Source organism: Chiloscyllium punctatum, chromosome 37 (assembly GCF_047496795.1).
Source record: "Chiloscyllium punctatum isolate Juve2018m chromosome 37, sChiPun1.3, whole genome shotgun sequence".
Classification (NCBI taxonomy): Eukaryota; Metazoa; Chordata; class Chondrichthyes; order Orectolobiformes; family Hemiscylliidae; genus Chiloscyllium; species Chiloscyllium punctatum.
In genome coordinates this window covers 67,572,089-67,592,125 of record NC_092775.1, presented here as the reverse complement: position 1 = coordinate 67,592,125, position 20,037 = coordinate 67,572,089, and the positions used below count along the sequence as shown (strand labels likewise).

At 38.5% G+C, this 20,037-nt stretch overlaps 1 protein-coding gene across 1 annotated transcript in view; it reads right to left on the bottom strand.

Moving 5' to 3' along the window:
• The window catches only part of ctnnbl1 (catenin, beta like 1), a 183,362-nt gene that overhangs the window by 55,041 nt on the left and 108,284 nt on the right, over positions 1-20,037 (bottom strand). The window contains exon 12 of the mRNA XM_072556958.1: positions 5,037-5,134. Coding sequence (XP_072413059.1) covers positions 5,037-5,134 — 98 coding nt within the window. The remainder of the gene's footprint in view (positions 1-5,036; positions 5,135-20,037) is intronic.

Here is a 20,037-nt window from a genome sequence, read left to right as displayed (position 1 = left end):
CGAAACAGACTACAGATGGGAGGTTGAAGACCTGGAAAAATGGTGCACTGAGAACAACATAGCTCTCAATGCCAGCAAAACCAAGGAATTCATTATTGACTTTCGGCAGGATGTTACTCATGATCCCCTGCACATTAACAGCACAGAGGTGGAATGAATGAAGTGTGCCAAGCTCCTGGGAGTGGTCATCCACAACAAGCTTTCTTGGACTCTTCATGTGGATGCACTAGCTACAAAGGCCCAACAAAGTCTCCTTTCTGAGGCAGCCGAGGAAATTTGGTATGACAGCAAATACCCTTGCCAACTTTTATAGGTGCGCCATCGAGAGCATTCTGTCTGGATGTATGGCAACTGTACCATTCAAGATCGGAGACCGTTACAGAGTGTGGTGAACTCAGCCTGGACAATCACAAAGGCCACCCTCCCATCTATAGAATCCATCTATCAGGCCCACTGTCAAGGAAAGGCCGCCATAGCATTCTTAAAGATCCATCCCACCCTGGCAATGTTTTTCTACGACCTCTAGCATTGGGGAGAAGGTACAGAATCCTGAACATACGCACCAGCTGGTTTTGCAACAGTGTCTACACTACTGTTGTTAGAATACTGAATGGACTCACAAACTCTTAACATTGATTTATATCGGTGTTTTTGTTTTTGCTGCTGTTTACCTATTATTTGCTATCTATGCCACTTAACTATGTGATCTGCCTGCATTGCTTGCAAGACAAAGCTTTTCACTGTGCCTCAGTACACGTGACAATAAATTCAATTCACTAGAATACAGCTAGCTGTTAATGTAGACTTTCTGACACTTTCACAGAGGAGTTACAGACAGAAATAGATTTATTTTGTTGTTTCCTCATCGCACAATGAGTGGTTCTCTGTTGCATTACCCCAAATAGCCCCGTGGTCACCTGGTCAGGAGCCAATCAAAACTTTCTTGTTGAGTGACTGTGCCTCAGTTCTGCTTTTGCTGTCCCTGGTTCCATAAAAATGCAACACAGCATACAACTCATGATTTGCTCCAATAAACTTGAGTTTTTAAAATAACAGCCATTGATTTGCACAGTCCCATTGGTTATAGCAGTCCACGGTCCAAAAATAAGGAAAACTAAAAGCCACTCCTTACATGCATTAAAAATTTCAAAAATGCATTTCATTACAAAGTATGTAATACAAAGACAACAACACAAACCTATATTCATTCATCGTTACTCACACTTATAAATGCCTTACAGAACCTGTCCTAATCTTTTAATTTTTTACTTCATCATTTTATATTGGGACATGGCAATTGCTATTAAATTATCTATACCAGCAATGCGAACAAGCTTTAATTGAATGGGTGAATCAATAAACTCTATTTGTGCTGTCTTGCATTTCAAGTTTTAAACTTTTCAATGACCATTCACAGATTATGGCTACTGCAGATTAATGCTTCAATGTAACCATGTTGGACCGCGTACTTCAAACTGCTGAAGAGCTAAAAATAATTCCTATCCATGCGAGAGTCCTTCCTTTGACATTTGTTTAATTTCATGGAAACTTCTGCACTGGCTTCTCTTCTCCTAACTCATCATAAGACTTCACCCAAGTGTCACTCACATCAATTGTCATTTTAACAGTTCAAAGTCAGGAATGACCAACACAAATCCATTTACTGGGACTGCCTTCAGCTGACCAAGGGCTACTTGGTATTCTGCTGAGAAAACCACTTCTGTCCATCTCCATAATAAATTTCTTGAAGGTATAGCTATTGTGCTGACATTAATTGCCCGTAGTGTAAGGTAAGGGGTAGATGTAGATGTAGATGTAGGGGTATGGGTGGGTTACGCTTCGGCGGGGCGGTGTGGACTTGTTGGGCCGAAGGGCCTGTTTCCACACTGTAAGTAATCTAATCTAATCTAATCTAATCTAATCTAATCTAATCTAATCTAATAAAACTGTTTTGGTGTGACAAAGACAGATACTTCTTCAGCTTTTGATATTAGTGGTATTTGCCATTTTCTTTATCCTGGCTCCTTACCTTCCTTTCATTCTCCCATCCTCTATTGTTCTTGGGTTAATAGAATCAAATCAAATCGAATCAAATCAAAACAAAACAAATCCCTACAGTGTTGAAACATGCCCTTTGGTCCAATAAGTCCACAGCGACCCTCCGGCAGGTAATCCACCCAGACCCATTTCCCTATCCTATTATCCTACATTTACGCCTGACTAATGCACCTGACGTACACATCCCCGAACACAATGGGCTATTTAGCATGGTCAATTAATCTAACGTGCACATCTTTGGGCTCTGGGAAGAAACCGGAGCACCTGAAGGAAACCCACGCAGGCACGGGGAGGATACGCAAAGTCCACACAGACCGTCGCCCAAGGCTGGAACCCTGGGCGTTGTGAGGCAACAGTGCTAACCACTGAGCCACAGTGCCACCCTATTTATGAGGATAATGGACAAAAAAAAATTACTTTTACGGATCATTTCCTAATTCCTGCTCATTGTTTAGCAGTTGCACCATTTTGGATTCTTATTACAAAAGGTTGTGAATCTTTAAATTCTTCCTTTTCGCTGAGAGGCTTGTATGTGATATTCATTCCTAAAGCCCACATCCACCTATAAAAATTACTTTGTTTAAACCTTTCAAATGCAATTTAGATTAGTCTGGGCTGTTTGCTTAAAATTTGAAAGTTTTATCTGTATGTTTCAGGGATTACCTCTCACATAACCAGTATAAAAGATTTTGTTTTTAAGAAACAGTGCCATAATCCCTATAAATATACTCTGAAAGTAAAACAAATGCTCTGTGCTTAACCTATCAACTTGCTCTGCACTGGCAAATTCCTTCAATTTATTTTTCTTGTTATTTTCTCACATGAAATGAGACCCCCACAGCCTTTTCCTCAAATTTTGATTGGGCCTGTACAATCTTAAGCATTTCCTTACTGCAGTTTAGATTATGAGAATCAATGTTTCGGGCATGAGACATCGATTCTCCTGCTCCTTGGATGCTGCCTGACCTGCTGTGCTTTTCCAGCAATACATTTTCAGCTCTGATCTCCAGCATCTGCAGTCCTCACTTTCTCCAAGATGTGGAGGTGCCGGTGTTGGACTGGGGTGGACAAAGTTAAAAATCACACAACACCAGGTTATAGTCCAACAGGTTTAATTGGAAGTACAACTTTTTGGAGTGCTGATCCTTCATCAGGTGACGAGCTACCCGACAAAGGTGCAGTGCTCTGAAAACATGTACTTCCAAATAAACATGTTGGAACTGTAACCTGGTGTCATGTGATTTCTACTTTTCCAATGAAGTCCAAATGTTATTCTAGTTCTTCAATGCTTCTGCCTTCTTAGCCCTGCCAGGCAATTCTACTGATAACCTATTTGCCCACCTGATTTTTCTGATCTCTTGTAAATTTACCTGAGTCCTCTATTAGCAAGTAGTCTTTTGCAGTTTCTGGTCCATCTTATTTTTACTTGGTATGAAATGTGGTGTTCCCTTTTATCCCTTACCAACTTCTAACATCCAATGTTATGTATTCCTGGCCATGCACCCCAAAGCTTTGCCATAACTCAATGGGGTAGTGCACTGGGAATCAAGCCCCACCGTTCCTGGATTGGTCACAAATGTGAAAAGGTTTAGACAAACTATCCAAAGACCCACAACAAAGACAGAAATTTCGGGAAAAAACTCAGATCTTGCACTATCTTTGGAGAAAAAGCAGAGTTAACATTTCAGGTCCAATTACCCTTCTTTAGAACATCTTCAAAGTTAACAAAATGCTTACTTTCTCTCCAAAGCTGCTAAGTTTTCCAGCAATGATTGTTTTCACTTCTGATCTCCAGTTCTTTGGATTCTTTTATAATTCAAAATCCCCAGTTTGCCTGGGGAATGAACTGAAGTTAAAACATTTAAAGTTTCACCAGATTTCTGTACTTAATGTGAAGTCACTATCATCATGAACAAATTGCCTTTAATCAGTGGCAATTAGGGAGTAGCAATTGCTAACTATTAACCCTATAAGCTAAACGCTACGCTTTTTTAAAATTCATCCATCAAAGATAGTCACAAAAAGACAGCCGTGACAGGATATAAAGGAATAACAAATTGAAAATGGAACAGTGAAACCTAGCAATAACACCAGATAGTGATGAGCTGTTTTGCTCAGTTTCTTTCCAATTCTTTTGGTTCTTTGCTATTGACAAGATAGCTTGCACACTGATGCTCTCCTTGATTCACTGACTGAGAATTCGACTTTCACTGTCTTCACAGGCAACGTTGACATAGTGGGCTGAAGGGTCTATTCCTGTGCTGTTCTACGTTCTAGATGTTTAACAGGAGGTTTGCAAAAAAGTGAGCAGAATACAGTTATACTGTTAAACAATTAACAATACAGTTTCTGGATCCTGTGTATCAAAAAGAAAAGAGATTTATTTTGATGTTTATTCTTTGCAGCCTGGTTCTCTGTTGCACTGCCCCCACACAACCGTAATCACCTGATTACGAGCCAGGTAAAATGTTGTTACCAAATAACTATACCTCAGTTCATTACCCACTGGTTTTGTTGTGTCTGCCCTGTAGAAAAATGCAGCATTGTATAAAGCTGAATGTGCTCCAGTAAACATGATTTTAAACGGTGCATAGTGCCCGCCATTTAAAGCAGCGTAATTGCTTTTTTTATTCCACAGTCCAAAACTAAAGTAAACAGTAAGATGCAGTCTTTATGACTTGAAGCAAATAGAAGCATATATGAAGTCTATATCTATTCATGAAGTTAACCAAGTTATTTAACTAGGTTTAAAAAAAAGTACAATTACAAGCCATGAAGCACCAAAGCATACAATGTTACAGGCAAACTGCTGGAACTGGGACTAGAGTAGATATGTGTTTGATGACTAACGTGGATACGATGGGGCAAAGACTTCTTTCCATGCTATAAATCTGTGGTTTTACGTGTTAAAAATAGATACAGTCAGCATCAGTCAAAATGCCACCAAATTATTAGTAATGAGGAAAATACAAGAGTACCTTTTCACAATCATTTTCAGTGAATTTGTTAAGAAGACGTGTTCGTTGCTGACCCTTCAGGTTTCTCAGCATGGAAGACAGAATTGAACAAACATGTTCTACAAAATAAAACAAAGGCAACATTAATACTTTGCGAGTTAAACTTAGGTATGATGAAATGAGAGAACTATTTATGATTAGGTATACAAACAATTGGAACATTTTAAACGTGGAACTCTCAACTTTCCTTTCTTGTTGGATGGTTAGCACAGATACTAAATGCCAAGCTTGTGGGCTTATGCCCTGTATGTTCAGTGAAGCACTTCACTCTGGAAGTCTCTTCATTTTTCTAAGATACGTCAAGGACTGATGACACTGAGTTAAGGTCTTCAGCAAGACATGCACTGGGAACTTTGAAGTAAGTGGAAATGACCTGAATCTTGCTGCATATGAAGGTAGTGCAAGTGCAGACAATTAGTGATTGCTAATGGAAATTGGATGGGCATTTGCACGTCGACAGAGACAAAGCAGGAAAATGGGCCTCCCTAGATTGTTCAACAGAGAGCTAGGCATGAGTTCAACAGTGAAAATGGCCTCGTACTGTGTCATTATAACCATAATATCAGTATATACTATTCATGGTTAGTGATATAAATCATAACGACCCTGGAATGAAATGACAACTTTTGCTGGGAAATGCCTGAAACAGTTTTGCTTGGAGAATGAAAAATCAGACTCACAGCTTCCCTCTGTTCTCTGCCCATTCACATGTCTAAATGCTTCTACTGCCTCCCCTGGCAGCAAGTACCTACCAACCTCTGCGGGAAAAAAAAACTTGCCTTCCACATCTCCATTAAACTTTTCTCCTCTCACCTTAAACCTATGACCCCAGGCATTTGATAGTCTTTTTCCCATGGCTGTAACTATCAACCCTATATAATTTTGTTACTTCTATCAGGTCACACTCAACCTCCAATGTTCCAGTGAAAACTATCTATGTTTGTTGTGGTTCTGTTCGCCGAGCTGGGAATTTGTGTTGCAGACATTTCGTCCTCTGTTGAGGTGACATCCTCAGTGCTTGGGAGCCTCCTATGAAGCGCTTCTGTGATGTTTCCTCCGGCATTTATAGTGGTTTGAATCTGTTGCTTCTGATTGTCAGTTCCAGTTGTCTGTTGCAGTGGTCGGTATATTGGGTCCAGGTCGATGTGCTTATTGATTGAATCTGTGGATGAGTGCCATGCCTCTAGGAATTCCCTGGCTGTTCTCTGTTTGGCTTGTCCTATAATAGTAGTGTTGTCCCAGTTGAATTCATGTTGCTTGTCATCTGCGTGTGTGGCTACTAAGTATAGCTGGTCGTGTCGTTTCATGGCTAGTTGGTGTTCATGGATGCAGATCGTTAGCTGTCTTCTTGTTTGTCCTATGTAGTGTTTTGTGCAGTCCTTGCATGGGATTTTGTACACTACATTGGTTTTGCTCATGCTTAGTATCAGAAGACAAGCAACATGAGTTTGACTGGGACAACACTACTATTATAGGACAAGCCAAACAGAGAACAGCCAGGGAATTCCTTGAGGCATGGCACTCATCCACAGATTCAATCAATAAGCACATTGACCTGGACCCAATATACCGACCACTGCAACCGACAGCTGGAACTGACAACCAGAAGCGGCAGATTCAAACCACTATAAATGCTGGAGGAAAGATCACAGAAGCGCTTCACAGGAGGCTCCCAAGCACTGAGGATGTCACCTAGACAGGGGAGGAAACGTCTGCAACACAAATCCCCAGGTCGGCGAACAGAACCACAACAACAAGCACCTGAGCTACAAATCTTCTCACAAACTTTGAACTATCTATGTTTGTCCAACCTCTCCTTATAGCCAATACACTCCAGGCAACGTCCTGGTTAAATCTCTTTTGCACCTTTTCCAAAGCCTTCACATCCTTATTGCTGTGAGGCAACCAGAACTGCATATACTACTACAAACTAACATTTTATACAGCTGCAACATGACTTACCACCCTTTATATTCATTGCCCTGACTGATAATGCATGCCAAATGTTTTCTTTGGCATCATATCCACCTGCGCCGCCATTTTCAGGGAGCTCTGGACCTTTACCCCAAGATCCCTCTGTATATCCTCCTATGGATCATGCCATTTACTGTATACCTTCCTCTTGCATTTGACCTCTCAAAATGTATTATCTCACAGCTGTCCAGGTTAAACTCCAACTGTTATTTCTCTGCCCAACTTTGCAATTTATCTGTATCCTTTAACAACCTTTCTCAGTCTCTACGATTTCACTGATTGTCATGTTTTTTGCAAATTTACTAAATCAAACCACCTACACTTCTATCCAAATATATATATTACAAACAGCTGATGGTCCAGCACCAATTCTTGCAGAATAACACTCAGCACAGACCTCCAGTCAGAAAACCACCCCTTCACACCAGTCTGTCTACCACGACCAAGCCAACTGTGTATCCAACTTACCAACTCCGATGCATCCCATTTGACTTAATCTTCTGGACTAGCCTACAATGAGGAACCTTGTCAAATACTTTCCGAAAGTCCACGTAGACAACATCCCCTGTCCTAACCTCAATCATGATCTTCACTTTCTCAAAATCACAAACAAATTTGAGAGATAAGACCTCCCCTACACAAAGCCATGTTGACTATCCCAAGAAAATCCATTCTTTTCTAAATGTGAATTTTCCTAAGAATGTTCTCCAATTATTTCCCTACCACTATAATTTCCTGGATTATTGCTGATGCCCTTCTCAAACAAAAAAAAAACATTAGTTATTCTCCAGTCTTCTGAGATATTTCCTATGACTAAAGAGAATATAAAGACTTCTGGCAAGCTTCCAGAAATCTCCTTCTTGCCTCTTCAGTACTTTGGCATAAATCCCATTAGGGACTGGGGACTTATCTACATAAAATGTTTTTCAACACAGCCAAATGTCCTCCTTAATGTCGACATGATTTAAAATATCAATATATCCCTCCCTGGAATGTTCTTACCATTATCCATGTCCATCTCCTTGGTTAATGCCGATGAAAAGTATTCATTAAGGACTTCCCCACCTTCTCTGGCTTTAGGCATAACTTCCCTCAATTCCCTAGCTACCCTCTTGCTCCTAACATACATATAAAATGCTTTGGAATTCACCTTAATCTTCCTTTCAGCCCTCATAATTCCTTCTTTAACTTATTTCCTGCTTCCTTTACATCACTCAAGCGCTTTGTCTGATTTCAGTTTCCTGAACCTTACATATGCTTCCCTTTTCTTTTTGACTCAACTCCATGCTTATTGTAAAAAGCTGTAACTACAAATAGATGTGTCACTCTTTATCACAGTTATTTAAAAAAAACACAAATTCCAAATTCAAAGGTCACTATTTTCTAGGGGAATAATAACAATTCCTTTATATTTTAAACTTTAAATATTTAATAATTCCATGAAAAATTTATGATGCTCACATATTTTATTTTAAATAGGTTACCTCAAATAAACAAGATCACTACATTAATATCACACATCCCATGAAGAACAAAATCTGAATGTGAACCATTATCCTGGATTTGTGTTCTTTCTTACATTGACAGTCACGTTAAGAAGAGTCAATTCGCAAAGCTGTAGAGCAGAGAAGTTTCATGAATAATTAAAACTAATTAAAGTTTAATACTTCATGCAGTTCGTGAGTCCACTTATTTAAAAAAAAACTGAATACCATGTGATGGCCTTTGATCCAGAAGCTGTAATACTATGGAACATTTATAATTACTTCAAAATACTTGGCAAATGTACAATTGCTTTTTTTTTCAACAGAAAAAGGTGTCTGGAAAAGACTTTTAAGACTGTGTAAGGGGATTACTTAATTTTTTTGAATGAGAGATACTGGCAATCTGGTGACCCTTGAGTGGAAATCAGTACCAACAGGAAGTTAAAATACAGAGACCTTGGCAAAAAGCTAAAGAGAAAGGGGGAAAGCTGAAAAGAGATGGCAGGCAGCAAGCTGAAATGAGGATTTAGTTTCAAGCTACTAGAACTGGGACTCCAGAAGATTCAAGAAAAAAACATGCTATTCTGAAGAGAATATTAATATGTAAGTTGGAGGTGGAAGGTGCAAATGTTTTATGCATAAGCTGTTGGGTGTGACAGATCAACCAATTTGCTGCGAATTTGGCCAAGAAGGGGTTGGGAAGAATTATACAGGTGAAAGTGGAGCCAAGCAGGTGGAGTCTGCGAGGTCTAACTTGTTTGTACAGGGTATTTCATCTATAATTTATAGTTTGTACCTACTGTGATTTGTTGGACAATTTATGTTGATTCAGACATATTAAAACAAAAGGTACAAAAATGAATTCTTAATCATTTATGGATAATTTAGCAAATTAATTCTTTGATTTAGATCACAAACAGGATAGTATTAACTAGTTATTTGCTGCTTTTCAAACATAAGTTTTCCACTCAATAAAGATCAATATGCACATTCTCAAAGCTGAAATTGCAACAGTATTACATCAGTGATGGCAGTATTTCTATAAGTATTTGAATTATAATATTCTGTAATATTGCAAATGCTTAAACATGATGTTATGATCCAGTTGGGAACTATTAACATATTTTAAAAGAGAAAGCTAAAATACATTGTTTTAGCCAACATACTGCAAAAAATTTTCACTTACTTGAAAAAAATTGACTGTACATAGAATTAATTAAATGAAGCAAACATGATTAAATTAACATTACAATTTAGAAACATATAAAGTAGGAACATTCAGATCTTTGAGTTTACCCCACCATTCGATATGATCATAGTTCATCATTCTACTCAGTATCATGTTCCCACATTTGTCTCTTACCTATTCACTGCTTTAAACCCAAGAACTACATCTAACTCCTTCTTGGAAACATTCAATGTTTTTACCTCAACCACTTTCTGTGGCAAATAACACCTCAGGCTCATCACTCTGAAAGAAATCTCTCCTTGTCTCAGTTCCCAACCTGCTTACCACAAATCAATAGGGCATGATTGCTGGTTCTTGACTCCCTGGTCAGCGGGAACATTCTTCCTGTATTTAACATGTCTAGTCTTGTTGGAATATTATAGACTTCTTTGATAACCATTCATTCTTCTAAACTCCAGTGAATATCGTTCTAATTGATCCACATATCAGTGTTGCCACCCCAGTCTGATAAACCTTTGTTGCACTCTATGACTACGGTATCCATCCTCAGATAAGGAGACCAAAACTGCTCGTAATACTCTAGATGTGGTATTTCCAAGAAGCTGTACAATTTCAGCAAGACGTTCCTGCTCTAGACCTTGAATCATCTCACTATGAAGTACAAAATATCATTTGCCTTCTTTACTAGCTGTTGCATAAGAATGCTTACTTTCACTGACTTGTATACAAGGACTTCCATGCCTTGTTGCACCTCCACCTTTTCCAATCTATAATAGTCCACCTTCCTGTTTTTGCTACTGAAGTAGGTAAGCTCACATTTATCCACATTATACTTCATCTGTCATGTATTTGTTCACTAACAACTTGTCCAAATCTCGCAAACATCTCTGTATCCTCCACACAAGTCATTCTCCGACCTAGCTTTGTGTCTTCTGCAACTTGCATAGATAATATTTATGCCTTCAAAATTATTCATGTATGTTTGTGAATAGCTAGGCTTCAATCACTGATATCCGCTTTACCACACTGCTCACTGGCTGCCACTCAGAAATTGACTTGTTTATTCCTACTCTTTCTTTCTTGTGTTACCCAGTTCTTTATGCATTTCAGTACACTACCCATGATTCAATGTGGATTAATTCTACATGCTAATTTCTTATGCAGGACCTTATCATACGTGTTTTGCACGTCTAAGTAAACCACATCACTGGTTCCCCTGAATCAAATCTACTTGTTACATCCTTGAAAAATTCTAATAAATTTGTCGAGAATAATGTCCCTCTCCTAAATCCACACTGAGTGTCCAATCCAAGTGTTTTGCTATTAAACATTTATAAAGGACATGAGCATTTTCCTCCTACTGACGTCAGACTAACAGATCATTTTTTCACTACCTCGTTTTTAAAATTGTGAGATTACTACTGTCCAATCTATAGAACAATCTAGAGCTCATAGAATCCTAAATGGCTACCAATGGATCCACTATTTCTGTGGTCATTTCCTTATGTATTATGGGATGTAAATAATCAGGTTGTGGGGATCTTTTAGCCTTTCATCCTGTCAGTTTCTCCAACACAATCTCCCTACTAATACTGACTTCCTTCAGTTCCTCCCGCTCATTAGACCATGTGATCCCTAACATCCTGGGGCATTATTTGTTCCTCCTTTGTGAAGATGGAATCAAAATATGCATTTAATTGGTCTGCCATCAATCTTACCCTATAAACTTTGCTTGTTTGTGATTGTACAGGACCTACATTTACATTCACATATACCCTTAAGATTTATTCTCATTTCAACCAAACACTTTCTCATAAATTATATTATTTTCAACTAATTTATTTATTTTGGAGTAACTACAAGTGTGCCACAACTCTCTAGAAACTATCCGCTGAATCTTCCCAGCCTTTGAGCAATGATGGTAATGGTAAGATGGTTGGGGGAAAAAAACAGCATGAATAAAAACAATAATAAGGTTTTTAACAGATGAGAATCTCGCTTACAGAGCAGCAAGGAGTCTGCATTTCTTAACATCCCATTCTTGCCTCATCAGACCTAATTTATATGTTGGTTGCTATTTTCTCAGGTAGTGGAAAGAAATTGGACTGTACCAATTCTTCTGATGAAGGACTTAAGCCTGAAACGTTGACTCTCCTGCTCCTCGGATGCTGCCTGACCTGCTGTGCTTTTCCAGTGCCTCACTGTTTAATTCCAATTCCTGACATGAAGGTCAGAGTGACTGACTGGAGCTGTATTTTGCCAGCATTTGCCCTCACACTGGCAAGCGTTCCCAAACATTTCAGGATGTACTCCATGGATAGCAACCATTTGCATCCTCCATCCACGGAGATGGATATTGGTAAAGTATCAGCCGAACCATATTATCATGGCACATCTTGATCTCACACACAATATAGTTCTTCACTTCAGTGCAGCACTTTGGAGCTCAGTAACACCTCTCATTGCAAAGCTTCTGCTGGATAATTTTGCACACAGGATCATAAACTCATCTCAGGCGATGGAACAAGGTGAATCTCTGGCACTTTCAGAACTTACATGCTCAAGTTCAGAACTGCTTTGCTTTTTAGTGCAGACAAAAACCCAGATAGTTTGTCTGTAACAATTAGTCAAGTGGGTAGACATGTTACTCACAGAACTTTGCTATATGCATATCATTGCTGCACTATATGCCAGCAGCTTATCTGACATACACACTGCATGTGATTCAACCAAATGGCATTTCTGAAAGTGTGAGATGACTAAACCTTAGTTCAGTCAAGGAAGACTGTGGTCGGTTACTGTGCATTCCCACGATCAGTTAACGGCACTTTCTGATCTTAGTCCATGGCTTGGATATGGTTAGCCAGTTGTTTGCAGTGATCAAGGTCAAGGGAACCACCAAATGCAAGCTAAAATACTTCAACAATAGAGTACTGTGATCACAGTGCCCTTCTTATTGGAGAGGTCCATATCACAATGTAAAGAGGATTATGGTAAAATGTCACGTGTGTGCTGTGACAGCAGTCTGATCACATTCTGAACGAACTGCTTTGCTTCTGATTTCCTCAGATACACTCACTGGAAACATCACCAATGGACCCAGGTCAAGCAGGTGCTACCATCTCCATGGCCACAATTCAACAAATATCTGCAGAAACTGATGAGGAATATGTGCAACTCCAAGTGATGCAGAGCAGCCACCAAACAGAGTTTGTGGAAAAGCATCCCTTAAGGATACGCTGGAAGTGCAGGAGGCCCAAAGTCTTTTCTCAATGGAACGTCAGCCAGACGAGTGAGAGGCAGTGCTGATTCTAAATGAGTTCATTCCAGAACACCACCACAGAACTGACAGATCTGGGTTAACTATTGGTGCATTTCCAATGCAGGACAATGCAGATTATACACATATAGTACTGACAGCACCATATTATAATACTATACTCTTAATTTCTAAACTGATGAAGGTTGCCATGCGCAAAGTAGAGCTACAGCATTAATAATTAATTGCTGACTTTAATTCAATTTTTAAAAAGAAGCTTTAAGTATAAAAAATATTGCTGCCAACTGTAATCTGTCAGTGGGCTTTCCCGGTGGTTTCTTACCAATGCTGGTTATCGTCAGAATTTTGTTTTTTTAAAAAAAAAGAGGTTTTACAGTCAGGTTCAACTTCTTGATTTTTACTTTCAATCACAGTACTCTATTGTTGAAGTATTTTAGCTTGCATTTGGTGATACAAAACAGCATCAGTCAAGGAACACAATAAAGATCAGGATTTCCTTTCCTGAAACTGATAGAGCATGGGAATTAGTTTTAAATTGAAAATTCATGTATTGCCCTCATGGGTAGTGTTACGACATGGGTCAAACCCTCCAGCTTAATTTAAAACCAGCAACACAGAAAAGATTTATCCCGTGCAGTAATCTGTAAAAATTTGAGTGGCCATGAACTATTTAAAGTAAAAATTAACAACTTTATTTCTTAAAGTATACAGTGAACAATCAACTAACAATTATTTACAATTCCTTCCTCTAACCTATCTTTTACCTTCCCTTCTATAATACTAGCCCAATAAAACTCCCAACTAAGATTTACAGAAAAATTTAGATTTTAAAACCAGCCAATGGTCAAATCTTCTCTTTATCATCATCAGTAGATTTGCTTCCCAGGTCAGTGTTGAGATTTTTCTCTGTGCAAACTTCTTCTCTAGACAAGTACCTTTCAGAGAGTTCTGATTAGCAGTCTACATCTGTTGGTCTGGGGGCAGTCCTCCTCCCAACTGCTCAATTTTCCCCAGTCTTAAACCTCAAAGCATCGGATTGTGTCATTGGCTTTTTAAGACTGACATGATTCAATTCAAACTTGATTGGAATTTGGTATTTTTTGAGATATAATTTAAACTAATTGGCCTAACTCAAAATTATATACTTCATTGACTAATTCTTTAGCTCTTCACTCAGTTCAATGTGCTGCAAGGTATAAGCATACATGGCATATATAACTATGTTCAGTAAAGATTTTCACTACTTCTTTGGACCCATACATGATGCATAATGAAGATGCCAGCATGGACACATTTTTCACAGAGATATTCTGCATAGAACTGTAAATCGTGATGAACTAGAGCCAAAAAAACACTTTTTTCTTCTTCACTCACAGGTTATAGATGTCGCTGGCTGGGCCAACATTTATTGCTCATCTCTTGTTGCCCAGAGGGCAGAGAAAGGTCAGCCATATTGCTCTGGGTCACATGTTGGCCAGATTAGAGAAGGACAACAGGTTTTGTAAGGCAGATTTCCATCCCTAAAACTCATCTGGGTTTTCACAACAATTAATAGTGATTACATGGTTGCCTTTAGTCTAGCATCTTATTGCAGATTTTATAGAGTTCAAATTTCACCATTTACCATGGTGGGATATGAACCCATATCCACAGGTCATTAGCCTGACCTGCTGGATTATTAGTCTAGTGACATGACCACTATATCAATTTCCCCTCATACATTCAACATACAAGTCTACATCTCTTTCCAACTATGACAATCCATACACAGTATATGATATTAATAACTAGCCTCAATTTTTCACCTTAGAAATGCATGTTTTGCCTTCTTTCTCTTGTCAGTTGGTACATGGGATTAAGCAGGCAACATGGGCTGTGATGTAGAGGTAATGCATGGGAATTGTGATTCAATTTATGATACAACCACGGAGAACAGACCACACACAGCGTGCCAAATAACAAACAGAAATGACTTCTTCAGCAAAACAAGTGAAGCACAAAGTGAAGCACATACAAAATCCACCATGAAGTTACCAATGATTACTTCTGCAATCAGAACAGGATACAACCACTGGGCTAATTTTGAGAAGCACACATCCAAATGGGCTCCAGAAAATCATTCAAATGGTTACATTGGCAAGAATTGTGAGGTGTGTATATATACACACACTTAAGTAAGCTATATCAAAACAAAAAAAAACTGAAGAACTGCAGATGCTGGGAATTCTGGAACAAAATCAGAAATTTTGTAAAAGCTCACTAAGTCTGCCAGCAACTATGGAGAGAAAGCAGAGTTAATGTTCCAGGTCCTTCTTCAGAACAGCTCTCCCAATTTTTGCACTAGTCCCCAGATGTTACTAAGGAGGACTTTGCAGTGTTTGACAGGGCTGTTTTTCTGGTGCCTAGGTCCGGCTTCATTTCTTTGTTGAGACTTTGTAGTGACTGAGTTACATGCTCAGCCATTTCAGAGGGGAGTTAAGATTCAACCACTTTGCTGTGATGCTGGAGTCACATGTCAGCCAAACCAGGATTTCCTATCCTGAAGGACATTAGTGAGGCTGATGGGTTTCTCTGACAATTAACAATGGTTTCACGGTCAGCAGTGGATTCTTAATTCCAGATTTTTTTTTTACTGAATTCAAATTCCACTATCTGTTGTCGTAGGACTCAAATCTGGTCCCCAGAACACTGGCTAAGTTTTTGCATTAATTGTTGAGTGATAATACCACTCAGCCATTACCTTCCCTCTATATTCAGTTTAAACGTAGAGCATGATGATTTGGTATAGACAGATAATTCTGAAAGCAAAGTACACCCATAAAAGATCCAGAATGGGACCTTTAGGATGTTTAGGAATGCCAAAGCAAAGGGATTCAATGAGCTCTGAGTTGGTGCCAGAGGCAATTAATTTCGATTTAAAATACTTCATTTGTGGTTGAAGGTACTTTGTACAATGAGTTCATGAAAAAACAAGTGCCATATCAATTTAATATGAATTGCCAGTGTTGTGCTTTTTTCCACATTTCAAAATGATCATGCATACAATAGTTCAGATCTTATATGCAGTACGTGTTGATCCTCGTTTTGGAAGGAGGTTTAGAAACATAAAAGGAATTATTTTTCTTAAGTTGAATTTGCACAGCTGTCATGTTATTTAATCTTCAAACTTTTACTTTATTTATTCATGGGATGAGGGCATCACTGGTCAGGTAGCATTTATTCTCCGTCCCAAATTGCCCAGGGGGCAGTTGAGAGTCAATCAATTGCTGAGAGTCTGGACTCTGGAATCTTGATGACAGAATATATAGTATACTGTGTGGGCTTTAAGTGTAGATACAATTAATATTAATAGGAGGTCTGCCACAGAAAATGCAACAAATTGTGCTCTCTGGTTTAGCTTTAATGATTGATTTGAGACATTGAATGAAAAGAGATACTGGCATTTTTGGATATCTCAACATGATACACTGTAAAAACTACAGAAGGGAAAAGATTCACCTAAATAAGCTGAGGCTAAATAATTGTTCCTTCTTGTATATGTAGCAGTTACTTAATCTAATTATGATACAAATTAATAGTTATTTACTAATGGTAGTGAGTGGTAACGTTAATTGATTACAAGTCTGAGAAAGTGAATTTATTGTTGAGATAGATGTTAGTTAGTAGCTATGGTTGAAGGATATGCCACTGATATAGTATAACTTGTACAAGAATTCACTAATCAGCAGCATTCATATTATAACCTGAGTTTCAAATAAGCTTGGAAAATCTATGCTCAATGCTCCATTAACCAAGAAGGTTTACTCATATACAACTTTAAATTGCCAGCCTGAAACTTTTCTTACCAAGTTTGACTGAACAGCAGAGAAGGAATACTTGACCGGGGTGGGGAGCCTGCTGTACTGAGGCAGTAATACATGTCTTAAAATAAATAATGACTACAAAAGAGGAGAAAAGTGCAAATTAGACTCAAAGTGCTATGTGGTATAACTTTATTTTGTAGTTTCTAAAATGCACTTGTTTGTAAAGCAAGTATGGAGTTTGGGTTCTCGAGAATTTGGTGCTAGTGGGAACTGAGGCTAATACTACCTGCACTTTTAAAAGGAGACATAAAAGGGATGGTAGCAGAGGGGATGTTCACACTGCATCTAGGGGAATAAAAAGAGCAGTGGTATCAAATTCAGTTCAATATGGCAAGAAATTAGCAAAGTCTAGGTTTGAAACTAGGCAAGGAAAAAGCAAGATTAATAAAGGCATTGGAACTGATGCAAAGCCTAACTAGAATGAGAAAATACTGTCACAGCATATAACATATGCTGATATTTCAGTGCAACACAGAAACGTGCACTTGAATTGGTGTCTTTTGGATCAGAAATGAAACTTCATTACACAGACAAGGTAAGAATGCTAGATATCTTTGCCGAAAGGACATTAGGGAATCCAATGGGTTTTTAAAATAATTGATCAGAGCTGCCACGGTCACCATTACAGAAACAAACTCTATAGTCCAGATTTATCAAGTGAATTCAAATTTCATCAGCATCCATGGCAGATTTTCAAACTGTGACTCTAGAATATTAGCTTAGACCTCTGGATTACTAGTTCAGTGATATTGTTACTGTCTCCCCTTTAATAAATGCAAGTACTATATGACCAACACAACAAGGGCTGAAACCAACTTCAACTCTGCATAAAAAAAAATCAAGCAATCTGAATGGCAGTAGATTGTGACAACAACCTACATAGCATGAATCAGTCTTCAATCAAAATGCGTGGAATTGGGTTTCTTGGAGTGGTATGGTATTTACAACACAGAAGGCGGCTCTTTGGCATATTTTATACATGCCAATCATTAAACATCCCATTTCCTAGTACATGGCCTGTAGCCTTGTATTTCACATAACTTTTACTTAAATGGACTGTTAAGCTTCTTCACTGGTCTGCCATGCGAGGTCTTATCAAAAGTCTTATTGAAGTCCATGCAGATTATGGCAACTGCACCATTGTCACCCATAAGCTTAATTACTTTAAGATTAATTCAATCAAATTTGTCAGATATGTTCTCCTGCAAAAGGTCATGCTGACATTCCTCAATTAATCCTTACCTCTCCAAGAGAGATTAATTCTGGCCCTCAAATATTGTCCAACAGTTTCCCTACCACTGATGTTAAATCTGACTAGCCTGGAGACTCCTGGTTTCTCCCTACTATCCTTCTTGAGTAATAGTAGCATATTAACAACCCTCCAGTTCTCTGACACCTCTCCAATGTAAAGAGGATTTGAAAATTGTCAGAACCCCTGCAATTGTCCTTGCCTCCCACAACAGCTGTTCTGACAAAATGAGGCAATTTGTTCTACCTTAAATTCTTAGTTTGATAAGTAGGGTAGAAATGAGGCACCATGTTCCCTCAAAGCTTCATGACCTCCGGGAAGTTCCATGCACATCAATTGGTGTGCTGACACTTAGCTTCTACTTCCAGAAGCTACTGCTGCACAGCAGCAAGAAAACCTAGACAAAATATCGAAGTGCACAATATGTCTCATTTACCATTTATACCAGATGACAGAGTTTGATAATACAACTGGAATGTTAAAAACAAAACCAGAACTTGCTCAAAAAGCTCAGCAGGTCTGGCAGCATCTGTGATGAGAAATCAGAGTTAACATTTTGGGTCCAGTGACCCTTCCATAGAGAAAGGGACTAATTTTGATTTCTCTTCACAGATGATGCCAGACCTGCTGAGCCTTTCCAGCAACTTCTGTTTTTGTTTCTGATTTACAGCATCTGCAGTTCTTTTGGTTTTTATTTTGTAATGTTACAAACCTTAGGGGTGGCTCAGTAGATAGCACTGCTGCCTCACAGCACCAGGGGCCCAGGTTCAGTTCCAGCCTCGGATAACTGTCTATGTGCAGTTTGCACATTCTACCAGTGTCTGCATGGGTTTCCTCCGGGTGTCTTCCACAGTCCACAGGTGTGCAGGTTAAGTGGATTGTGGAGGGTGGTTCTGCATGAGAAGTTCTTTGGAGGATTAGTGTGGACTTGAAGGGTCAAATGACCTGCTTCCACATTGTAGGGATTTTATGAACTCAACATTATTAGAAAACTTAGGTTTACAACAATAAAGCATTCACTGTTCACTACTGGCTTGAATGTATTGTTAATTATAAGCTATGGGATTTTAAAGCCACAATTAAAAGATAATGAGAATTCTATTTGAGCATTCTGCTCATAAGTTTTTTTCTGATTAAGGCTGTGCATATTCTTTAAACCAGATAAGATTATTTGAAAACATCTATTTCTTTTTCCAAAGGGGAAAGACTGATCGATTTTCAGCTCTGTTTAACAAACTCTAATTAGATTTGTCTCAACTTTTCAAGCTAACTCCAAGAATACAGATGTTTTTGCTACTAGCATGACAGCAATGCAGCCACTGAGGAGAACACACCAGAGTGTTACAATACACAGATTGTTACATTTTAACAAATAAAACCAAATTATATTGAATACATCTGCTTAAATAAAATATAAAATTAAATTTAGGTGTATTGAAATTTTCCTATTTTAAATTTCAAACATTCTTCATGAGTATCCCAAGATATGACTCTAGTTATCAAGCTTTGCAATGCAGGAAATAAAAACAGTAAAGGACTTTTTTTTCATGTAATTTATCCTTAGAGAATTCAGAATCATGCTTGTGTGACAAGAAGCTAGATCTATGTACAAGTGATTAATGTTAGCAGATAAACTTCTGTGATCATCCTCTTATTTTATTTTGAATTTTGAATAAATTTACATCCAATGACACTCAAAACAGAACACCATCCAGGACAAAGCAGCCTGCTTGATTGTTCCACTGTGAACCACAATAAACATTCACTCCCCCCGCTCTTGTATTGCACAATGGTAGCAGTGCACACCATCTAAACAATGCACTATAATAACTCACAAAAACTCCTCTTTACAGCATCTTCAAAACTAATGACCTCTACAACTTAGAAGATGATGATAGCAGTCGCATGTGAACACTATCACCT